The sequence below is a fragment of the Bos mutus genome, chromosome 13 (genome assembly GCF_027580195.1).
Source record: "Bos mutus isolate GX-2022 chromosome 13, NWIPB_WYAK_1.1, whole genome shotgun sequence".
Taxonomy (NCBI): domain Eukaryota; kingdom Metazoa; phylum Chordata; class Mammalia; order Artiodactyla; family Bovidae; genus Bos; species Bos mutus.
The window spans coordinates 10121529-10146564 of record NC_091629.1 but is presented as its reverse complement, the minus strand read 5'-3'; the positions used below and the strand labels follow the sequence as shown (position 1 = coordinate 10146564).

The 25036-nt window shown below is 36.9% G+C and overlaps 1 protein-coding gene across 2 annotated transcripts in view; it reads right to left on the bottom strand.

Annotated features, from left to right (window-relative positions):
• Positions 1–25036, bottom strand: part of PLXDC2 (plexin domain containing 2) — a 425012-nt gene that overhangs the window by 113324 nt on the left and 286652 nt on the right. For both annotated transcript variants that reach the window (XM_070380982.1, XM_070380981.1), the window contains exons 5-7: positions 17598–17720; positions 11940–12058; positions 732–831 (exon numbers count right to left, since the gene is read on the bottom strand). In XM_070380982.1, coding sequence (XP_070237083.1) covers positions 732–831; positions 11940–12058; positions 17598–17720 — 342 coding nt within the window. The remainder of the gene's footprint in view (positions 1–731; positions 832–11939; positions 12059–17597; positions 17721–25036) is intronic.

Below are 25036 nucleotides of genomic sequence, written 5' to 3'. Positions count from 1 at the left end.
TGCTTTACATGAATACATCCAGGACACAAATAATAATCACCTTTGGTACTACCATACCCAAGCAACCTTTAGGGCTATTCTTGAAATAGAGGGAGGTTTCTGAAAACAGAAGCTTTCAAGAAATGGCTATTTACATGATCAGAACTACTACAAATAGCAGTTACATTTTTGATTTTTAATATGATGACCAGCTGCCCAAGTAACATATATGTTTTTATTCTAAAAATATAAACTGCACTAGAAAGGCAAAAGTGATTTAAACCAAAAAATAAAATATATTATGTGATAGGTATGGCTCTGTCAATATTTTTTAACCTCAATTTCTATACTTTTTAAAATAAATCTTCCTTTAGACTCTCAAATAATTTTATAAGAATGTTTTAAATATAGAATGGCACAAAGCTGTTCTTTTGCTGAGAAATTTATGTAAACTAAACAGTCACACAACTATCAGTCAAATAACTTGTCACTCTTTTAAGTTCTTCTTCCTATTAATAAAAGAAATATATCTGCACAACCAAACTATTCCAAAGAATCCAAGCTGTCTTGGCTTGGCTATTTAATTTCACTCCTCCTAAATTATTAGTTCAACACTACCAGAGAGATAGCAAATGCCAATTAGACTTATAAGCCAAACAATATAATTAAGAAGCAGCAATTAGCCTAAATCAACCTCCTTTCAATTTACCCCTACAGCACTCAGACTCTGAGATTACCCTTCTTCTACATACTGGGAATTTGTTGGATCCTGTGGACAACGACAAATGCATCTGACAGGCCCACTTTCACTGGGTGATTGGTCGAACTTATCTGTGTGACCAAGACAGGAATCTGGAAAAGAAAAAGCATATTGTTATGAGTTAGATTTGAATTTCATTCAGGGGTAGGGGTGGGGAATGTCATCATTCTGTTTAATGGATAAAATTAGATGATGGAGATGAAGGGACAGAGAGAGCAGGAAATAGTAAAGAAAAAAGACATAAATATCTGAAAATAACATCTGTTTAGAGCTATTTGATGGGTTAAAGTGACAAGAGGGTTCCTAGTTCTACAGATGGGGCTATTTGATGATGAAAGTAACAGATTCTCCAAGAATCAAATGGATGTTGAATGCTGAAAATTTATCACACATACTGGCACACCATGAATGCATGTAGTGCTGGCTATCATTTCAGAAACACAGATTTTTTTTGGTTTCATTTGTTTTCCCTAAAGACTGTATTATATATTCATTTTCATAGTTGAAAAAAATCCTTGTTTTCAAGTGGCCTTGTAGATATAAAATGTAGAGAAAGATAATAGTGTGCTCTTAACTACATATTATTAACATACATTTGATTATTACATTGATTAAAATTAATATTAATAGATAAATTAAAACTAATATTAATATAGTTGATTAATATACAGTGAGATTTGGCAATTGTTTGTTAATGGATGTCAAACTTCACTATCCTCGGTAAAACTCATATGGAAAACACATTATTATGGGTCAGTTTAAGGTCATATCTCCTAAATTTAAATCTCAATAGAACCAAAATCTGAATATTATAGACATCTATAATGCATTCATTTTTAAAAATTAGGACACACTGAGAATATACTAAACATGATACAACAGTAGTAAGACAAATTCTTACTACTAGTCATTTTTTCTAGATTAAGAAAAGAATCATTAGAGGTATGATTACTATTTTTACTACCAGTTTTATAGAGAAAAAAAGGGGAATGAACAATTCTATTCACCATTACAATGAAAAGAATAAAATACTTAGGAATATATCCACCTAAAGAAACAAAAGACCTATATATAGAAAACTATAAAACACTGGTGAAAGAAATCAAAAAGGACACTAATAGATGGGAGAAACATACCATGTTCATGGATCAGAAAAATCAATATAGTGAAAATGAGTATACCACCCAAAGCAATCTATAGATACAATGCAATCCCTATAAAGCTACCAATGGTATTTTTCAGAGAACTAGAACAAATAATTTCACAATTTGTATGGAAATACAAAAAACCTTGAATAGCCAAAGCAATCTTGAGAAAGAAGAATGGAACTGGAGGAATCAACCTGCCTGACTTCAGGCTCTACTACAAAGCCACAGTCATCAAGACAGTATGGTACTGGCACAAAGACAGAAATATAGATCAATGGAACAAAATAGAAAGCCCAGAGATAAATCCACGCACCTATGGACACCTTATCTTTGACAAAGGAGGCAAGAATATACAATGGAGAAAAGACAATCTCTTTAACAAGTGGTACTGGGAAAACTGGTCAACCACTTGTAAAAGAATGAAACTAGAACACTTTCTTACACCATACACAAAAATAAACTCAAAATGGATTAAAGATCTAAATGTAAGACAAGAAACTATAAAACTCCTAGAGGAGAACATAGGCAAAAACACTCTCCAACATGATCCTCTATGACCCACCTCCCAGAATATTGGAAATAAAAGCAAAAATAAACAAATGGGACCTAATTAAAATTAAAAGCTTCTGCACAACAACGGAAACTATAAGCAAGGTGAAAAGACAGCTTTCAGAATGGGAGAAAATAATAGCAAATGAAGCAACTGACAAAAAATTAATCTCAAAAATATACAAGCAACTCCTGCAGCTCAATTCCAGAAAAATAAATGACCCAATAAAAAAATAGGCCAAAGAACTAAACAGACATTTCTCCAAAGAAGACATTCTGATGGCTAACAAACACATGAAAAGATGCTCAACATCACTCATTATCAAATTCAAATCAAAACCACAATGAGGTACCATTTCACGCCAGTCAGAATGGCTGCGATCCAAAAGTCTACAAGCAATAAATGCTGGAGAGGGTGTGGAGAAAAGGGAACCCTCTTACACTGTTGGTGGGAATGCAAACTAGTACAGCCACTATGGAGAACAGTGTGGAGATTCCTTAAAAAACTGGAAATAGAACTGCCATATAACCCAGCAATCTCACTGGAGAAGGAAATGGCAACTCACTCCAGTATTCTTGCCTGGAAATACCATGAGCAGAAAAACCTGGTGGGCTACAGTCCATGGGGTCACAAAAGAGTCAGACATGACATGGCAACTAAGCAAGAACAAGTCATACTTAGTATCAATATATGTGGCTTGAAGTATACTAGGTAAGTGGTAAGTATAGGAGCTGGAGTGGCAGGAAGATGATTCTTGGTGAGCATGTCATGGATTTAAGGAGAGGGAGAAGAAGAGAGTCAACAGCATCATCAAGACTTCTGGTCTTAGTAGCAAGAAAAATGGCATCATGCTTTTCACTGGGGCCAGTGTGCTGCACAGCTTCAGGGTTCTTCCCATTGCTGGCTATGAGCACAGTGTCCTCTGCTTGTGCAGAGAGGACAGCTGTGAAGAGCAGCATAGAAAGGTCCAGAGAAGGAGGAGACTAGGGGCAGGAAGCGATGCAAAAGGAAGAGGACTGCAATACCACTGGCCTCGAGCGCTATTCTTTCACATTTTATAGAGTGCATGAATAAAAGCATAGAATTTCTAAAACTCTGCTATTTTATCCTGATTAAATATTAACATGAAAATGTACAAGAAGCTTTTGACTCTCCACATTTTCCTAGAAGCCAGCCAAGTCTTTTAGGAAACGATTACATATCATGTTTAGAATAAAACCACTTTTATCAATTGGATGAAATGCTTAATTTGGGAAAAGATTAATGAGGCCAAGTGTAGGCTTTCTCTTAGATTTCTTTCAGGAACACGTCTGCCTCTCTTCACCTGATACTGTCCTATCTTTTCCACTTTGCCTTCTTGGCCTGTTATCTTTTCACTTCAAAACCTCAAAGGCGTGGGGTTGTTCAGCATAAAGATGGTTCATCTACTCACTTACTGCAGTAAGTAATTGGGCCATGTGAGCTCCCTGTGAGCGAGTCAGGCCAGGCTTCACAGCTTATAATGAGAGGCCATTTGTTAAGCTAAATCAGGAGCATGGCTAAAACTACATTTAAAATGAACAATTTTTTTTTTTTTTTTACTAACATCAACAAAGCAATTGTGTGTGTGCATATGTATACAAATAAACTGTCTAGAATTAGAACTGAGAGTGCACAAAATTAGCACAAGGACCTGTCATAGTGTCACAGTCCCCTACTCTATAGCAGACTCTGTATTGGATACAAAGTACGCAACTCAGAGAAGCCATAGCCAAGGGTAATGTCCAAGAACAAAAACTCTGAAACTCTACTTATGGAAGCTATTCTTTATCCTTTCTCCAAATTTATATTCATCCTTAAAATGTCTCCTAAGTTAGTTCCTGAGGATGTCAGTCAGGAAGCCAATCTGCATACAATCTCTGAACAACACCAGCTTTTAAAAAATGTGGCTTCATTATTTTCAAGAGCCTGTAATACTCACCTTTTTATGATTAAAGCTAAGCTTAATTTTCACTTGACCTCTGTATGATTTGTAATGAATCATAAATTTCTAAGAACAGGTTTTTCATTCCACAGGACAGATACAGAAAAGGAGTGTTAACACCAGTTAAAATATGCTTCCATTTCGGCTTACACAAGCATTTGTCAATTCTTTTCTTTTAAGGTATTTTAATTTTCCTTCCATTTCATAAGACATAGATAAGTTTGTTACTTAAGTAAGTATAATTTTTTTCTAGAAATGATACAGTGAAGCACATGAAGTATGGAGGCAGAAAAGAGTTGGAATAACTAGGTGAAATTAAGGCAGGAAATGGTATCAGGCGTCAGCTTAGGGCAGAGCATGCAGGGCTTTGGCGGAAGATTCAGAGACAGAAATTGTTCTCTTTTCTGTCTGTGGTATTATTCTCCAGGACACAAGGGCCAGACACAGTACTGAAAACGTGAACTTTTATGTCTGTCTCTATAACAGTTAGGTGGGTAACAGCATGCTGCTCGAGTCAGAGGGAACAGAATTTTATTTTTCTCTGTGTTCTGCCCTGCAAACCTTGCCAAAACATTCATTTGTTTCCATTATGGCCCAGCTATGTATCTAATAGGCAGCACAGCATCTCAGCAAGGGTCTGATTGCAGAGCATGTGCTCCCAAGTATGAATCATATGCCTAGCAGAATGCAACTGGAGAAGAATTACTTTAAACTCATTTTTGTTCACTCGCTAACAACAGCAACGTGGTGTCTAATAGCTTATACATGTACCTTAAAAAAAACCCAAAGCTTGCAATTTTAACCACTCTTACCTTCACTTAACCCTTAACTTCCTACCTCATCTCCCTTAAAAATCTAACTGGGCTTCTCCTTATGCAGTAGGACATCCAATTTTTAAAAGTCATGCTCTCTTTTATTACTATCAAAGCAACACATAAAGTCCTGAGTATTAGGGCTTAGTTGTCTGAAAACTACATTTGAACAGCAGGGCTTTCAGTTAAATTTGACAATACAAACATCCATTTGCTTTCCTGAATATCGCTGCCAGTTCTCACAATTGTTTTAATCTGCTTCTAGCTTTCAGTTTCTGAATGTTTTTCATATGCCAGCTATTCAGCAATGCACTTAATGGCCTGAAAGCAAAGATGAGCCATAAGTTAAAGATATATTATTTTTAATATTATTATTAAAAATTATTTATTTGGCTGCATCAAGCCTTAGTTGTGGCACTTGGGCTAGGTTGCCCTGCAGCATGTGGGATCTTAGTTCCTCAACACATCACCTGCATTGGAAGGCAGATTCGTAACCACTGGACCACAAGGCAGTCCCTAAAGCTATATTCTTAAAATGCTTCCTACTCTCATTTTCATGATTGTACCCCATAGAAAATCTGGAAGCAGACAACAGGATGAAATTGACAAGAACAGCTCTATATTAAAAGAGGGGCTTCCAACTTCATTTCTACATAAGTTAGAAATGGTCTCGGGTAGGAAAGAAGAAATTGATGAAGGAGACATTGGAGAGAGCACACCAAGAGTAAATTTTCTAGCCAATTGCCACTGAGTGGAAATGTAGGATGAGTGTTCCAGGGCTTCTGATTTCTCAAGAAAGGAGACAAATCTATATTTTTATGTGAAATCTTCAAATATCTAGATGTGGGAAATATATCCATTGGATGAGATTGTTGGATGGCATCACTGACTCAATGGACATGAGTTTGAGCAAGCTCTGGGAGTTGGTGATAGACAGGGAAGCCTGGTGTGCTGCAGTCCATGGGGTCTCAACGAGTCAGACATGACAGAGCGAATGAACTGAAGTGAACATATCCATGTTTTAAATACACATCACTGAACCCTCTGACTTAAAGACTGCCCATTACTGAACTGACAAAGTAGAGCTGGAGCATCTTTTAAAAGAAGAGAGTGAGGCAGGTACCCCCTGAAGAAGCCTGTACAACTTGGCTCAGGATAATGAAAACCATAATGGGGAGATCTTCTGATATGATAGCTGGATAAAGGAATTTGCCTAAACAGTTGGGAATAAAACAGCGAGGGAAAGGAAATGGAATTAGGAAGCATACCCTGGATTTGAGGAGGCCTGGGAAAGTACAAGGCCTTTTGCCTCAAGGACAAATTAGCTCTTAGGTTCTGGAATCCTCAGAGCAGAGAAATGGGATATGGCCTGATATGGACAGGAGCCCTGTGTGAAACAAACCTCTCCATGTCATCTCAAAGATTAAAGGGAAGTGGGGCTTAGAAGGAGAAAATGCACCCAGGACGATCAAATACCTTGTCCAAGGACAACATAACCTACTAGTTGCAGGGTGGCATTAGAATAAACTTTCTGTTCTAAATATAATTATTTCTTGTAGGTCATTGATTCCTACTTCCTTGCTACTTTATTTAGTTATTTTCACTCCCAATATTATAAAGGAAGAATGGTTCAATCTGTCATTATCTTGTACTATGGGAAGTTTTAGAAAATGAAGATATTGGGGAGCTTTAGTATGTGAGATAACAAAATTGTATAAATGCAAATGAATTAGAGCCTAAATAAAGCCATGCAGATACAATTTTGCACTTTATGTATTTAAAATAGAGGGAAGTGATATGATATAAAAACATCTGTATCTACATTTTTCTTGGAATTATTTCTTGATAGTTTATAATTAGTGTTTTATGGTTTGCACTTTATGTATTTAAAATAGAGGGAAGTGATATGATATAAAAACATCTGTATCTACATTTTTCTTGGAATTATTTCTTGATAGTTTATAATTAGCGTTTTATGGCATCTGGGTTTTCTGAACCCTGTATGATACATTTATCAAATAAATTTTATTTAAATATATAAATATATCTATACACACACACACACACACACACACACACACATATATATATATATAGTTTCTGGGATGCATATACATTATATTAACACATGTTAAGCATTCTTGCATACACAGCAATAGCCATAACAGCAAATCACTTCATACCTAAATGGCAATTGTTTCACTGTTCAGTTCGTTTTGGCTTTCTCCTTTTCCTTTGAATTTTTTTTTCCCTATAAATTTTACAAGCTCACCAAGTGTTCACCTTTTAATACTTTCAGGATGATTATCATGAATGAAGGATCATTACAGTTTAAGTAAGAGAAATAGTTCTCAAAGAAATTTTAAAAATGCATTTAGGTTGCCAGTTAAACCCACAACCAATTGGCAATGATTTATTAATTATGCATCCTTCCACAAAAACAGTAAATGTTACACTAAGGAACATTAGGATGAAATACTTATATGGTAGAAGAGATTAAAACATAATTTAACCTAATAAACAGTAAAGTTCCTCTATATATACTTCCTCTAAAATTTGCTGCAGGATGAGATAATAAGTATTGGTATTCAACCATGAAAATGGATAAAGTAGACTGAATCTAAGGTAGGACATGTATTCCTCTATGGCCATAAAAAGACTGCATGACTTTTCTTTTTAATCGTATTGTCTGAAACCTCCCATGAACTAGTGAAAAAAAAATAATCAAATTTACAATAGTCACAAAATGGATCACTTCCTTTCCGAGTCTGTATCTGAAGTAACAATAAATTCAAAATATAATAGGAGAAGAAAGATGAAACAAGTTAGAGAAATGCAACTCCTAAAATATGATAGTATACTAGGACAGGCAGCATCAAGAACTGTAAGAATTCTGGTTTCAAATCTGTAATGTTTTTGGAATAATATTTTGTGTGTGTGTGTAAACAGGCAGTTTCCTTGTTACATTATCAATAGACCAAGAATTTCAGGGTCTGTAGTATAATCAAGAGCTCTCCTGGTGGCTCAGTGGTAAAGAATCCGTCTGCCAATGCAGAAGACCTGGCTTTGATAGCCGGGTTGGGAAGATCCCCTGGAGAAGGAAATGACAACCCACTCTAGTATCCTTACCTGGGAAATCCCATGACACAGAAGCCTGATGGGCTACAGACCATGGGGTTACAAAAGAGTTGGACACAACTTAGCGACTAACAGGGCTTTCCTGGTGGCTCAGATGGTAAAGCATCTGCCTACAATGCGGGAGACCCGAGTTCAATCTCTGGGTTGGGAAGATCCCCTGGAGAAGGAAATGGCAACCCACTCCAGTATTCTTGCCTGGAAAATCCCATGGATGGAGCCTGGTAGGCTACAGTCCATGGGGTCACAAAGAGTCGGACACGACTGAGCCACTTCATTTCACTTCTTAGCGACTAACAAGAATAATTGTAAAGCAAACAAACATCACTATTCAATGGTAACTTAAAAAAAATACTGAATCTGTGTTCTATTATGACAGCTAGTTATTCCTATTAACAGAACAGAAAATGGTAATTTGATTTTTCCAAAATCCATTTATCTGAGAAAGGATCTATGTTTTTATCATTATTTTCACTTATGTACACCTTCTTTTCATTTTTTTTTAAAATTAACAAAATAGGGTCTTTCCTGGTGGCTCAGTGGTGAAGAATGCCTGCCAGTGCAGGAGACACTGGTTCCACCCCTGATCCTGGAAGATCCCACGTGCAGGAAGAGCAACTTGGGTACCACAACTACTGAGTCTGTGCTCTAGAGCCTGGGAGCCACAACTGCTAGGTCCACATGATACCACTGAAGCCTGCATGCCCTAGAGCAGGTCCTTGGCCACAAGAGAAGCCCCCACAATCAGAAACCTGCGTACCGCAAGTAGAGAGTAGCCCCTGCTCTCCGTAGCTAGAGGAAAGCCCTCACAGCAACAAAGTCCTGGCACAGCAATAAACAAAATAAATAAATAAAAGTATTTTAAAAATTAAAAAGTAATTTTAGTTCTGTATATTTAATCAGAACAGGACTATAAAATTATACTCCTTTATGTTCTTACAATTTCATTAGCTCTATAGCTTAACTCCTGACTTTATGGGACGATAATTGTGTAATATATTGGAGTCCGATGGAAAGATTATTAAAAAGCAATCATTAAAACATATTTATTGAAATGAAACAAATGAGAAATAGATTTGTGACTTGTTGTACATAATCTTCTTGGGAAAGAAAAAAAACGTTGAGGTGTCCTCGGGTCATCATATTAAAGAATATTGCTGTGGATTGTCCATATGAAGCTCTGTAACCTCAGGCATATCAATTAACCTCTCTGTCTGCATAGCTGTAAAATCAAGGTAATTGTGTATGACCTAACTCCATAGTCAAGCCACTCACATTTACTAAACACCTTCTATGTGCCTGTGCCTTTGTGGAAGGATAAGAATATAAGATATTGCTGAAGAATTGAAAACTATCATGTGTGTGAAAGCACGTTGTCAAGGATAACACATTAGGCAAACAACTATGTCACACTCTCAAATTATAAATGCTTTTCTAGAAAGGCCAGGAGCACCTAGCTGTAACCTCAAATGGGCAGGAGGGTCTTTACTGTGGCAGATTTTACAAGCAGAACCTTGCCTTAGAAAAATAAAATACAAGACAGTTATCAGGAAGAAAAAAGTAGAACAGAAAACAAGGAACTGGTTTTTAACCAGGAAGGAGAAAGGGCAGCAAGGCAAATGACAAAGAAATGACTTCCTTTAGAACTCTAAATTCACAAGGACTGATAGTCTGGGAATATCAAGAAAGTGTTAAAATTGCCTCTCAGCTTAATATTCCCATGACAATACAGGAAAATCACAATGGAAAATTTCTCTTCAGTTAAATAAAGAAAAGAAAAGGACATTTAAAAAATATCAATCTCACTACAAAGAGAGAATAGGAAAAATAAACTGTTACTATGCAGTGTGAGACACCCATTGAGAACAGTATAAATAAAGATGACAATTTTGATAATAAGGTTTAGAGAGAGAGAGAGACCACAATAAGAACACAAACCTCTGTTTTGACAAAGCCTACAGTTAGTGCGATTTCAGATTCTAGACTTTCTGACTCTTCATCTTTCCAGAAATTTTACCACTGTTAGTTACAATGTCGAAAATAACATTGCATAACATTACTTGGCAGTTCCAGCAATACACTGGATTACAATGAAAACCAGGAATGCATAAGTCCCTTTAAGCAATATTCTCTCAGATTCCAAGGAGCGTGATGTAAGGAACAGGTGGGCTATGATATCAAAACAGCTTTGGGTGAGGATGCAACAAGCAGAGTAGATCTTCTCGTCTATTCTATGTCCACAAGTGCCCCAAGTAAAGATTAATTCCACATGGAAGAATTCTTCAAAGGAATGGAAACATTTAACATGGTTACGAGATTTCCAAAAGTTGGCCTACTTAACTGAAACATAACCATCCCTCACTTTATAGAAAAGATAGATTTCAGAAGACGTGACCAAAGTGAATCCTTTTAAAATCATTGGCATCTTTTTTAGAGTCAGGGATTCATTTCCCAAGGGAAAAATAACCCTTCAGTGGGAAATAAGATGGTGAGTCAGTATTGCAGTATTATAAATACTCATTTAGACATGGTCAATAATGCCCATTATCAATTCACATTGTCAGAATTTCTCTCACGATTAGTGACTGCCTAAAACATCATTTCTGATACTTCTGAAACTTTATTCTTAAATTCTTTGCTACCTTCTCCCCAAGTTTAGGTTGTCTAATAGATCTTAATTACATTGTCAACAGAGTGTTAAATCAAACATGCTATTATTCTAATTTAGACATTCTGTAAATTTAAGGTTGCAATCTAGTCAATTTCTATTCTCTGTCAACGTGGGGAAATGAAACAAAGTTTAAATTTCCTTATTCATTCTGTCACTTAGATCTCTGATTAATCTTTGCTGCGTGCCTGCTTAGTCTCTTCAGTTATATCCGACTTGTCGGGACTCTATGCACTGTAGCCGACTAGGCTGCTCTGTCCATGGGATTCTCAGGCAAGAACGCTGGAGTGGGTGGCCATGCCCTCCTCCAGGGGATCTTTCTGACCCAGGGATCGAACCTGTGTCTCCTGTGTCTCCTGCTTTGCCAGCGGATTCTTTACCACTGAGTCACTGGGGAAGCCCTAATCTTTCCTATCAGGTAGCAATAAACACTAGCCAAAGGACTTGTCGACTCAGCTGTTCTGGAATGCTCTCAGTATTGGGTCATCGAGCCACACAAATCTTCATGTCTATTAACACTTTGAAATTAGAGTCAAAAGATGTCACAGAAGTTGATGAGGCAAAAACAAATAATATAAACATAAACAATCAGATTTAGATGAAAATCCTTCCAATTGGGAATATTTTTTTTTCTCAGAGGCATTTCATTATACTATCACAAGAATATAATTATTTAATAATTTTAATGAAATTCAAGGGTCATAATGCCAAAGATATCAGAATGCAAAAATAAAACCCCAAAATAACTGGTGTTATCCAGCAGATTTTAAAAACTGTATTTTTTTAAATAAAGCAAAAGAAATCAAGAGGTGAGAAAATGACTTGAGGTTCATGAATGTTAAATGCCCTTTACTTGACACCTGGAGAAAATGATAGAGAGGTCAAAGGTCAAAGGGGGAACGAACTCATCAATATATTACTTACTTCTTTATATCCAAAGATGATGCGTCCATCCATGAGGAGGGTTGCTTGGAATGTGAAGCTTCCCAGGTTGTAATTATCCTGGAGATGTACATGGTCCCATTGGACAACAAGCGCTGTGCCTATAAACCCCATTGGAACAGAAGAAATGCGATGAGAAAAATAAATCAATCAGTTCTGGTGGGAATCTTCACAAAAGCATGGATCTAACTTTCTCATCTAGTAGTTGTGCTACTTGAATTGTATATAGTTAACTGGAATTCTGTTACTGAAATAGCATTTGGGATATTTATAAAGAATTGAGTATTCTCTAAATCTAACCTCATACTGAGGTTAATATTGAGCCCAGTATGGGGGAATTTTGCCTTAGGAAGTCCATTAATGTTAATGGGTTTACTGTCTGCTTAAATTTCCATGAGCCACTTTCAAAATGCAACCCAAGTGACTTGAATGAACTTCAAATACATTTGACAAATGCTGAGAGAGAAAGGAACACATTCAGGGAAGCTAGCATCACTTATAACAGACTTGAAGATGTCTCTTCCATATTTAGAATTATACTCTTCCGTGCTGAAGACATTTCTTTAACACTAATGGGAATTTTCTTCTTTTATTCACAATGCCTGCATTTCTGTCTTTGTAGTATTGCTTCTAGAAGGTTGCAAGGTAGCTTTAAGTGCCCCAGGCTAAGATTTCTGAAGCCCCCTTGAAGTACACTGGGATGACTCTTCAGTGCTATATACCACAGTCTGATAAGTCAATCTGCCAATGTTTACTATAAAATTATTAACATGAAATATTAATTGAAACACAGCTTAATAGCCACCAATGAGAAAACAAGGATGAATCTGGAGGGGCACTAAGCTAAGTGAAATAAGCCAAAAAGAGAAAGAGAAAAACTGCATGGTATCACATTCGTGTGAAATCTTAAAGCAGGGACTAGAGTCTGGGGCAAAAAGAAATGCTAACAAAAGGATACCAACTTTCATTGATATAATAAATAAGGTCTGAGGATCTGATGTGTAACACAGGGAATACAGTGTCTGGCACTGGAGGTATGTGTGCTTGCTCACTCGCTCCAGTCATGTCCAACGCTGTGACTCCATGGACTGTAGCCTGCCAGGCTCCTCTGTCCATGAGATTCAATTCTGGGCAAGAATACTGGAGTAGATAGCCATTCCCTTCTCCAGGGGAATCTTCCTAACCCATAGATCTAACCCATGTCTCCTGCATTACAGGTGGATTTTTTACTATTGAGCCACAGGGGAAGCCCAACACTGTATAATATAATCAAAATTTACTGAGAATAAAACCTAAAGAGTTCACATCAGAAAAACAAAAGGTACATATGTGAGGGGATGAATATGTTAGTTAATTTGATGGTAGAAATTCTTTTCCAATGTATACATATATCACATTATCACACTGTACACTTTAAATACAGAAAAATATTTGTTTCTTTGAAGTAAAACTTTATAAGTAAAAACATTATTTTTGACTTTTACCTTGGTATGTTTAGTCATAAGCAGCACCTAAGACATAGCCCTGTTTTAAGTGAAAATCCATGTCTCTTCCTTTCATGGGCATCTCTGTATCTCTACTACTTTTTTTTTTTTCTAAACTGGAAAAGGCGAGGACAGTAATAACCAGGAAATTTTCCATAATTGTAGAAGTAAAAGGGTCTTCTGATCATGAAATGCCTCTTAACAACAGCTTCTTTTCCTTCACACGTGTCCACACCTTTCAAGATCTGGTCTCCTCCTAATTCCTATCCTTGCTAATTTCTATCTTCACTAATTTCAATCAGCACTTTGATGGTGCAGAGAGAACATGGAATTGGCAGGCAGATGATCTAGACTTGGGTCCTGCCTCTCAAACTTTTTGTGTGACTTTGGACACAATCTGCTTGAACCTGTATCTTCTGCAACATGGGAAGACTAATTTTCACTTTCTAGAGATTTCTGCATTCAGCTCCCAAATACATAGTTTCTGCACATTCTTGTGCATAAAAGAGGTCTACCTCTTTTTGAGTAATTAAATGTTTTTAATGCAAATTCTGATGATGATATTCTCCCCATATTATTATAGCAGGCTTTATAAAATAACACTAAAATGTGTGAATAAGTCCTATCACAGCTCCTCCAACATTTGTTAATTTAAGTGGGTCTACTGGTAAGATTGCTGTTGTTTAGTTGGTAAATAGTGTTTGACTCTGTGACTCCATGGAATGTAGCCCACCAGGCTCCTCTGTCCAGGGAATTCTCCAGGCAAGAATACTGGAGTGGGTTGTCATCTCCTCCTCCATGTGATCTTTTCGGCCTAGGGATCGAACCTCCGTCTGCTGCCTCTCCTGCATTGGTAGGTGGATTCCTTACCACTTAGCCACAAGAGAAGCCCACTAGTAAGATTAGTTGAGTGTAAATGTTATCTTTAAATTTTAAAATTACCTACATTAAAATTACCTTCTTAAATTTTAAAATTATCTCTATTTTGTTTTATGAAATAATCAATATTTCAAGTTTCACCTGTTATTAAATCTAAAACCCTATAGTCCACAGGTTAGTGAGAGCGGCTTCTAGAGATATAATCTTATATTTCTCTTAGCAGATAATGATCACATATTGCTCTCTAGGTAGCACCTAACACAGGAAGCAACTAGATAAGTGAATCAAAAAACATTTTCTTTGGTCAGCTACGATGTAGGAGTATAACCTGTCAAGAGCAAAACTTGGACTCAAGCATGGAATTTACCAAAGAGCTGGGTTAGAGTGGTGCATCTCTTGGCTTATGACTGACAATCATATGTTGTTTCTCTGATGATGGACACAAAATCTAATGGCACAGTTCCTCCTGGTGGAGCTGAAGTTGTTATTTAAGCTCATGTTACAGACTACATGAGTTACTGCACCATCCTATGTGCTTAACGGAACTGAGCAGCTGGAACTTAGTATCGCTAGGGTGATCATCATACTTTCTGATCAGTAGTGGATGCCAATTTTTTAATCTCCAAAATAAAAACAGGCAAGTAGGCTGATCTAGGGGCATTTAAGGTCACTATTAACTCCAAATTTTCTGATTCTATGTTTGATTAGGTTTATGATTTCGATAAGAATTATGCTTCTAATCTGCTATTTATGAGCCATCAAATTATTTTTCTAATAAAAGATTTAGTTTAATAACTTTTCTAGTTCTTGTGCATTAATATTCTGTGACTTCCTTACACTCCAGTAGTTATCTAGTCTGGCTATCATATCTGGAAGCATCGTCTGATTTTTAAAACCTAGTGTTTTAATACTGCAGAAATTTCATCTTAGAAGAAATGTTCTAAACTGCCACTGTCTCCTTTAGAGAAGTTTTGCTTTCCTAAAATGTTGAGTTTCCCATCCTTAAGCACTCCTTCAATGATCCTAACCAATCAGAATTAGAAATATTTCAGTAAGTTGCTCTGGTATGAAAGGACTTTGTGAAGATCCTTACAATATTGAGAAGTGCTTCTATCATTTAATAAAACACAGAAATTACTAGCTTTTATTATTATAAGAACTCAGTATTCCCATTGATTACTACACAGAAGATATTTCAATAAAGTAAAAATACAATAGTTCTTGAGTATTTGTACTTTCACAAGTCTCAGAATTAAAAATCAATTTACGTACTTAATTTTTTTCATTTATTCATTCATTGTATAATTATTGAGGACCTACTGTGTATTGAGTTCTCGTGCCACGTATGCAAGAGAAAATCATTTCTTATAAATAGCCACTGGCCTTTAGAATCCAGTTGAAGTGGCACATATCAATTTTTCAAAATCATTTTAATAAAGGTAAAATTTAACTACGGAGCTACTTAGGCACAAGATATGTGAGAGAGTATATGGGGAAGGAGACAATATGTTTTATGATTTTGATGTTAATGATATAAACACTTGATCAACAGAAGCTTGTGTCCATGACTAAATGTCTCAACATAATCTAGTAAGTGACAAAGCTTGGAAAATACTCAACTTTCTAAACTACATAGGGTAGATTCCTTAGGTGATTCAGGAAATAAGCTTCAGATAAGTTGCTCACTGTAGCTCTGTCTAAAGTATACTCAAAATCTGCTTGTATATCTTTGACCCTTTGTACGTCAATTTCCTTTAAGTGAGAGGACAGAATATAACAGTTCTTAACATAACCGAAGGAAATAATTATTATAGTTAATATTTAGAGTTAACTTCATTTATTGGAGCATACTTTGGTGTTATTCAAATTGTTTGAAATCTGTTTCTCAAAGTGCACATCTGAATGTGTTTAGTTGTCTTCCTCTTTTGCTATTTTGACTTGTAAAATGACTTTATCACACTGGCCAGATCTCTTTCAGCAAAGTGATGTCATTTTCCCAAAGCTGAGGTCACCAGTAAGTCTATGCTACCCTACGGTTAATTTCTCCCTTGGTCATTAAGGCAAGACAAGAGGAGAAATAACTCTGTTCAGGCCACATGCTTCTATTTTTTAAAAGATGATTCTCATATGGGCAAATAAATAATATTTTTGTATTGTAAAGAGTACAGAAGTTTCTATTTTTAAGTTTCCAAAACAAACTCTCTTTTCCTATATTCTTTTTCTATCATAGTTACAGTCTTAACTAAGATGTAGACAGGAAAATTCATTTATGTTTTTAGGAACATAAATTTCTTACTTAGGTTTGGGGGCATTTAGTGACATAGTCTACTTCTTCCTTGACTATTTTGTGTGTTCCCCTAAAGAAGTAGTGGGGATAGACTGTTGTCAGTATATATGATAAACTTTAACAGCTCTATTTCATATTTCAAAGTCAGGAAAACTTTTTCCTTAAGTGAATTTTGTTGTTTAGTTGCTGAGTTGTGTCTGACTCTTCTGCAACCCCCTGGACTGTAGCCACCAGGCTCCTCTGTCCATGGGATTTCTGTACTGGACCGGTTTGCCATTTCCCTCTCTAGAGGATCTTCCCTACCCAGGAATCATACTCACGTCAACTTGGCAGGTGGATTCTTTACCACTGAGCCATCTGGGAAGGCCAAGTGAATTTTAATTACTCACTATCCTATATTTTCTGGAGAAGGAAATGGCAACTCACTCCAGTACTCTTGGCTGGAAAATCCCAAGGATGGAGCAGCCTGATAGGCTACAGTCCATGATGTTGCAAAGAGTCGGACACGACTGAGTGATTTCACTACTACACCATCCTATATTTTCAAAATATACAAATAGTTTATAAGTTTTAGAAATTTAATATCAATATATTATGCCACTTGTCTCTACCTAAAAATCAGAACTAAAAAATTTTCCTTATTTACTTCTTTTTAGTAGGAAGGACTTACTTCAAATAGCATCAAATAAATGTGTTTGCTTTGTCCAAAACAATGTTTGCTGCAACTCATTTATTATATTCCCTAATACATGTTAATAAATGTTTGTTAAATGAGCAAATGAATGAATGAATACGTGAGTGACATTTTACCATATACTTTATCCACTTATTATAGTATTAATTGGTGCAGTATAACATTTGTTACCTCAGGCTATTTGCACCAGTTAACAAATCCAGCCTAAACCCAACATTACAAAAATATTAATATGAATCTGATGATCAGTGTTTATAAGTATACATTCAGCAAAATATAGGCTAACCAACACATACCATTATCAAAATATCTGACAGTTGAATTTCTGGATACACTGGGATCAAAATTTGCCATTAAAGGTGCTATGTACTGTGTGGCCGTTAGCATTCGGTGCACAACTTCACCAGTGTATATGAAACCTGTAATTAGAAAAACAGGAGCTTGTTAAGAAAAAAACAGAATATTTTAATTAAAATATCCCAACTCCACTTCACTGACATTTTGAAAAATCACAGTAGCTAAAAAAAGAAACATAATTAATATCTTAATATCTGATCAGCAATAGTTGAGTCTGGATTAATATGGTAGCAGAATAATATACAATATGGTAGCAGAATAGTAATCATAAACTTATTATATGTACAATTAAGTGTGTGACTTAAAGTCACTTAAAGTGACTACTATCCCAAGAGATTATTAGGGTGAAAAGGCTAGGATAGTACTGTAAGTAATCCAAACATTAAATCTGCCTTTAGTAATCCCTGGTTATTTTTATACTAGTCAAACAGGTAAGCTCAGTTTACAAATTAATGTATTCTCATGATGTTCAGTTACACATTCTTAATCTCAGTTTAGGACATTTTAGAATTCACACATACATATATTTAGTACTAAAATGCAGCAAGTATTTTGAACCATCTATTCAAAGTTGAAAGGAAGCTAAGCACTAAAGGATAAACTTCACATTTCTCAGATTGCTCAAGTAGCACCATATCAAGGAGTTAGTCTATATGTAACCATTGATAATGCACAAATACCTCTCTATTTAGAGAGTTATCGATGTCAGCCTATTTCAGCTATTGGATAATGAGAGGGAATTTACTATGGAGAACTTCATCTTGAATTAAATTTCAATAGCTCCCATGTTACAACTCTACCCACTTTCAATTATTCACACTGGGTTTATTTACTTTGTGGATTATCCATGACAAATTGTTAATCCTATACTGGCTTCTGGCCTCCAAGGTCTTTAGCTGCCTAAAAGGAGAGTCAGTTCAGGAAATACTAACTTCTAATATTAAACTAGGAAGTGCACAATTAAGAACATATAAAAATATACATATACACACATTATTACCAAAGAAAATTCAAAGCAAGTTATTTGTGACAACGCAATTGTAATGTTTAGGTAATCATAAGTTAACTACATATCTGGGGTTACTTTAGATCATTTTTATATTAATATTTTCATAAGAATTAATTTAATTTTTTTTTAAGAATTAGTTTTAGAAAAAGCAGAATTAAAAAAAAAAAAACCCACAAAATTATGTTGAATTTAAACCCCTTAAAGTGTAAAACTTTTATCTCATTTCATGGTCTGAATAAAGCTTTCATTAGCATATCATGGCCCTCATTGTTTCAAATTCTCTATTGCAATTTCTACTAAGTTATTGGAGAATTAAATCTGTAGTTTGTTATTGTTGTTTAGTTGCTAGGTCGTGTCCAACTCTTGTGAGACGCCATGGCCTGTAGCCCACAGGGCTCCTCTGTCCATGGAATTTTCCAGGCAAGAATACCACGATGGGTTGCCAATTTCCTTCTCCAGAGGATCTTCCTGACCCAGTCTCCTGTACTGGCAGGCAGATTCTTTATCACTGAGCCACCAGGGAAGCCCTAAATCTGTAGTTATTTAGTTTGAAATCAATTTCTGTCTTTCCAGCAGTGTCTTCTTTCCTTTGACTTCCTTTTTATTTTTCACCAAAGGCATAATTTAATCATAGCCATTCAGGTTTTAAAAAGATACTTAAACTGGTAAAATCTTTAGCATGTTATAGTCATCAATTACTCTTTGTTCCTCATTCACCAAAAAAAAAAACCTTTCAAAATAAATTCCCAGTGTCTTGAGCAGAACTTTGTAATTTGCAATGTCACACAGCTCAAGTGTACTGAAAGACGACAGTAGGGTGAAAGTCATTGCTTTTACTTGATTTCCCTGTGGATTCTCAGAGTCATGCTCAGTGTTCAAAGTCCAACACCCTTAAAATTATAAAGATGAAGAGTGACTATTTTTCAGGGTCTGTGATTTTTTTCTCTTATCCTCACCAGTGTGCCTTTTATAATTTCACCACTGAAAGGAAGACAACAATTCTATAAATATAATCTTTTAAGGAAAAGATTGATTTACACTCTGAAAGTGTTCTTTCAGGGTCAATATCTGTGGATAGTTATTCCTCTACTTTAAATTTTCCACGTACTAATAAGAGAAACTGATTGAATTAAAGAATAAGGAGAGCAGTAATTCAAGGCAGTAAGATAATTTTAAATCAATACAATATTCATTCATTGAAACAACTGCAGTAAGAAATTGCAGCAGCAATTCCTAAAAACAGAATTGAAAAATACAGTCATAAAAGATTTCAGATACATAATTCTTACTATTTTTAAAATAAATAAGATTACAGTTATTTTATAGATTTCTCAAAATGTTATTCTCCATTCTGTATAACCCAGTTTTCAGATAAGGAGAATCACTCTCTCACTTCCTCTCATCAGGAAAAAGTTTTCCAGGACTAGAATTTCTCAGATTTCAAAGGTGAAGTCTCAAACTGTTCCCAAAGAACTAAGTGAAAAGATGAAAGAATTTGCTAATGTGTAAAAGCTATATTTGTATGCTAAGTCACTTCAGTCATGTCCAACTCTGTGTGACCCCATAGACAGCAGCCCATCAGGTTCCCCCATCCCTGGTATTCTCCAGGCAAGAACACTGGAGTGGGTTGCCATTTCCTTCTCCAATGCATGAAAGTGAAAAGTGAAAGTGAAGTCGCTCAGTCGTGTTCAACTCTTAGCGATCCCATGGACTGCAGCCCACCAGGCTCCTCTGTCCATGAGGATTTTCCAGGCAAGAGTACTGGAGTGGGGTGCCATTTAAACTATAGGAGTATTACAATTGCTACAACTTCTACTAACAAGAAGAGAAGTGAAAAATTGCTCAGTCATGTGCGACTCTTTGTGATTCCAAGGACTGGAGCCTAGCAGGCTCCTCCGTCCGTGACATTTTCTAGGCAAGAGTACTGGAGTGGGTTGTCATTTCCTTCTCCAGAGGATCTTCCTGACCCAGGGATCAAACCCAGGTCTCCTGCATTGCAGACACTTTACCCTCTGAGCCACCAGGGTAGACCCACTAACAAGAAGCTACTACTATAATTACTAGCACATCTGCCACTATGATTAATCTGCTGCCACTATTACCATTAATACCACTACCGCGAAGACTAATGTGAAAAACAATTCAAGAATACAAAGATTCCACTACTCCATACAATGAGTTTAATTTTTCTAATTCAGAGAATATTTGTTTTCTTTAGCCATATGAAACCCAATTCCTCCATTATCTTAGGTTAGTTCTTAATGACTATAAAGTAAAATGCTTGAATGTAGCCATGGGCCCTACTGAGTTCTCCTTACACTCCTAAGTTTTAAAAATATCATTTTAGAAATGATTAATAACTGAGTGGAGAGAAACCTTCCAGGCCTGCTGAGAGCAGGGAGGGAAGTGTAATCAGGTGTTGAATAAGAACCAGCTATGCAAAGTAAAGCATCCTTTATTTGAATAAATTTTTTCCAAATCTTCAAAAGCACTCATAGCTGTCTCTTGTCTTTAGTTATCTAGGGCATGTCCACTTGTACAGAAAAAATATTTCATTTTTCTGGTCCTTCACATTTTAAGGTAATTTAGGTAACATATATTTACTGTTTTTAAATTTTTTTTTTTATTTTCAAGCTTGGTTGTAGCCACTTGAAAAGCTGATCACAAAATGTCTCTTTTACTCATTACGTATTTCTAGTTTAAATAGAATTTATCTACCTGGTCATAAGATTTGTAGAAAAGTGGTTATTACTGAGCAAATGTGTAACTCAATGATACTTCCACTTAAAAAGTCCAAATAAGAGAAGCAAATGTGTTTTGATTTTTGAATTTCAACAGTTACACACTTCTCTTGCTTTCATTACTAAGCCTAAAGTCAAGTTCTGAGCTCAGCTATAATTGGCAGATTTTCTCTTGCAACTGAAGGATCTACTTTGCTATTTCTGTAGATGGTCTCTGCTGCTAAGTCACTTCAGTCGTGTTTGACTCTGTGCGACCCCATAGATGGCAGCCCACCAGGCTCTCCCATCCCTGGGATTCTCCAGGCAAGAATACTGGAGTGGGTTGCCATTTCCTTCTCCAGTGCAGGAAAGTGAAAAGTGAAAGTGAATTCTCTTAGTCAGGTCCGACTCTTCGTGACCCCATGGACCAGCCCACCAGGCTCCCCTGTCCATGGGATTTCCCAGGCAAGAGTACTGGAGTGGGTTGCCCTTGCCCTCTCCAGTCACTTGAATAATCTATAGTTCTAAATTTGTACACCTCCTCAAGCATTTGAGAATTCTATCACTGTAAGTCCTGATATGAATAACCCCTACACAATAATTATATATTTACTAACCATGATTACATATTTATTAACCACAAATATTATTGTGATAATTGTGAGATTAGCCAATACCTATGTGGTGCTAGTTCGCTTTAATCGTATTCCACTCTCTCTGACCCCACAGACTGTAGCCTGTCAGTCTCCTCTGTCCATGGGATTTTCCAGGCCAGAATACTGGAGTAGGTTGTCATTTCCTTCTCCAAGGGATCTTTCTGACCCAGGGATTGAACCCACATCTCTTACCTCTCTTGCATTGACAGGAGGGTTCTTTACCACTAGCACCACCCAGGTACCCCTTTCCAATAAAGTCTTGTACTTTGTCAGTACATGTGTCTTCCCAGACAATTCATTTTAGAATATTAAACAGGAGCCTGCTCTTGGGTCCTGGAAGGGGTCCCCTCTCAGGTAACAGTTTCACTCAGAGGGTGGCACACACAGAAAGGGCCTGGAAGCTGCACACATACACCCTTCCCCTTCCCTTTGCCTTATGCATCTCTTCCATTCAGGTGTTCCTGAGTTGTATCCTTTATAATAAACCAGTGTGTATATGAGTGAAAATTGCTTCGTTGTGTCTGACTCTGCAACCCCATGGACTGTAGCATGCCAGGCTCCTCTGTCCATGGAATTCTTCAGACAAGAATAGTGTAGTGGGTAGCGGTTCCCTTCTCCTGGAGATCTTCCCAACTCAGGTATGGAAACCAGGTATCCCGCATTGCAGGCAGATTTTTCACCATCTGAGCCACCAGGGAAGCCCAAGAATACTACAGTGGGTAGCCTATTCCTTCTCCAGGGGATCTTCCCAACCCAGGAATCAACTGGGGTTTTCTGCATTTCAGGTGAATTCTTTACTGGCTGAGCTACCAGGGAAGCTCCAATACCTATATGCATGTGTGCTAAGTTGCTTCAGTTGTGTCCAACTCTTTGCAACACTATGGACTATAGCCTGCCAGGCTCCTCTGTCCATGGAGATTCTCCAGGCAAGAATACTGGAGTGGGTTGCCATGCCCTCTTCCAGGGGATCTTCCTGACCCAGGGATTAAACCCGTGTATCCTATGGCTCCTGTAGTGAAGGCAGATTCTTTATCACTGAGCTACCAGGAAGACCCCAATACCTATATGGGCCTTACCAATTACATAATTTTTATATATTTTCTTCAATGTGTCCTTATAATAACTTTGAAAGGAATTACATTATTGATTTTGTTGTTGTTTAATCACTAAATTGTGTCTGACTCTTTGTGACCCCATAGAATGTAGACCACCAGTCTCCTCTGTCCATGGGATTCTCTATGTAGGAGTGGGTTGCATTTCCTTCTCCAGGGGATCTCCCCCACCTGGCGATTGAACCTGCATTGCAGGTGGGTTCTCTACCTCTGAGACACCAGGGATGTCCACGTTATTAATATTAGTATTATTACTATTAGGCTTCCCAGGCAGCACTAGTGGTAATGAATCTTCCTGCCAATGCAGGAGATGCAAGTTTCCATTTATTAAATGAAGCATGTAATGAAGCTGGATAATTTGCTTAAAGCCACATGGCTAGAATTGGTCTCCAAATTTTATGACCTCTTCACAACATACTTTAGAATTCATTACGTGTCAATAACTAGACATTCTCCCTCACTGGATTTCATTCTTAAAGAGTTTGAGGAAGAAAAGACCTGTTGTCTCTGTGAAAGTTCCAACACCTCCACCTTAGAGCAGAGCGGCAGTCCTCTTAAGTCCTGCTACTTTTACTGTACTGCTTCAGCCTCTATTCTTTTAACTGCAAATTGAATAAGTAGATTTAAATTAGATTACTCTAGTGAAAGTGAAAGTCGATCAGTCATATCCAACTCTTTGTGACACCATGGACTCTTTACCAACTGAGCTAGGAGGGATGTCCTCTATTACAGTCCCCCAAATGACTCTCAGATTGGTAGGTGAATGACATATGAGTAGAGAATTTATTTAATGGTGAAATCAAGTTATTTCAAATAATTTTACTTAAGTTCTTTGACTTTAGTGACTTAAGTTCCTTGGCCTTTCTGTGCCTCAGATCTCTAATCCATTAAATGGAGGAATAATCATATCAATATCATTGGATTGTTATGATGGTTGAATGAGTTAATAAATAAAAAACACCCAAAGACAGTGTTTAAAACAAAAATGTGCAAGAAAAAAACAATCAATTAAATTCTCCCTAGAGGGGATGGAAAGTCCCATGGGCGGAGGAGCCTGGTAGGCTGCAGTCCATGGGGTAACTAGAGTCGGACACGACTGAGCGACTTCACTTTCACTTTTCACTTTCATGCATTAGAGAAGGAGATGGCAACCCACTCCAGTGTTCTTGTCTGGAGAATCCCAGGGACAGGGAAGCCTGATGGGCTGCCGTCTGTGGGGTTGCACAGAGTTGGACACGACTGAAGCGACTTAGCAGCAACAGCAGAGGGGATGGGAGGGAGACCCAAGAGAGAGGGGATATATGTATACTTATAACATCTATTTCTGCTTTATTGACTATGCCAAAGCCTTTGACTGTGTGGATCACAATAAACTGAAAAATTCTTAAAGAGATGGGAATACCAGACCACCTGACCTGCTTCTTGAGAAACCTGTATGCAGGTCAGGAAGCAACAGTTAGAAATGGACATGAAACAACAGACTGGTTCCAAATAGGAAAAGGAGTACATCAAGGCCGTATATTGTCACCCTGCTTATTTAACTTATATGCAGAGTACATCATGAGAAACGCTGGGCTGGAAGGAGCACAAGCTGAAATCAAGATTGCCGGGAGAAATATCAGTAACTTCAGATATGCAGATGATACCACCTTTATGGCAGAAAGTGAAGAAGAACTAAAAAGCCTCTTGATGCAAGTGAAAGAGGAGAGTGAAAAAGTTGGCTTAAAGCTCAACTTTCAGAAAACTAAGATCATGGCATCTTGTCCCATCACTTCATGGCAAATAGATGGGGAAACAGTGGAAAAAGTGACAGACTTAAGCTCCAAGATCATTGCAGATGGTGACTGCAGCCATGAAATTAAAAGATGCTTACTCCTTGGC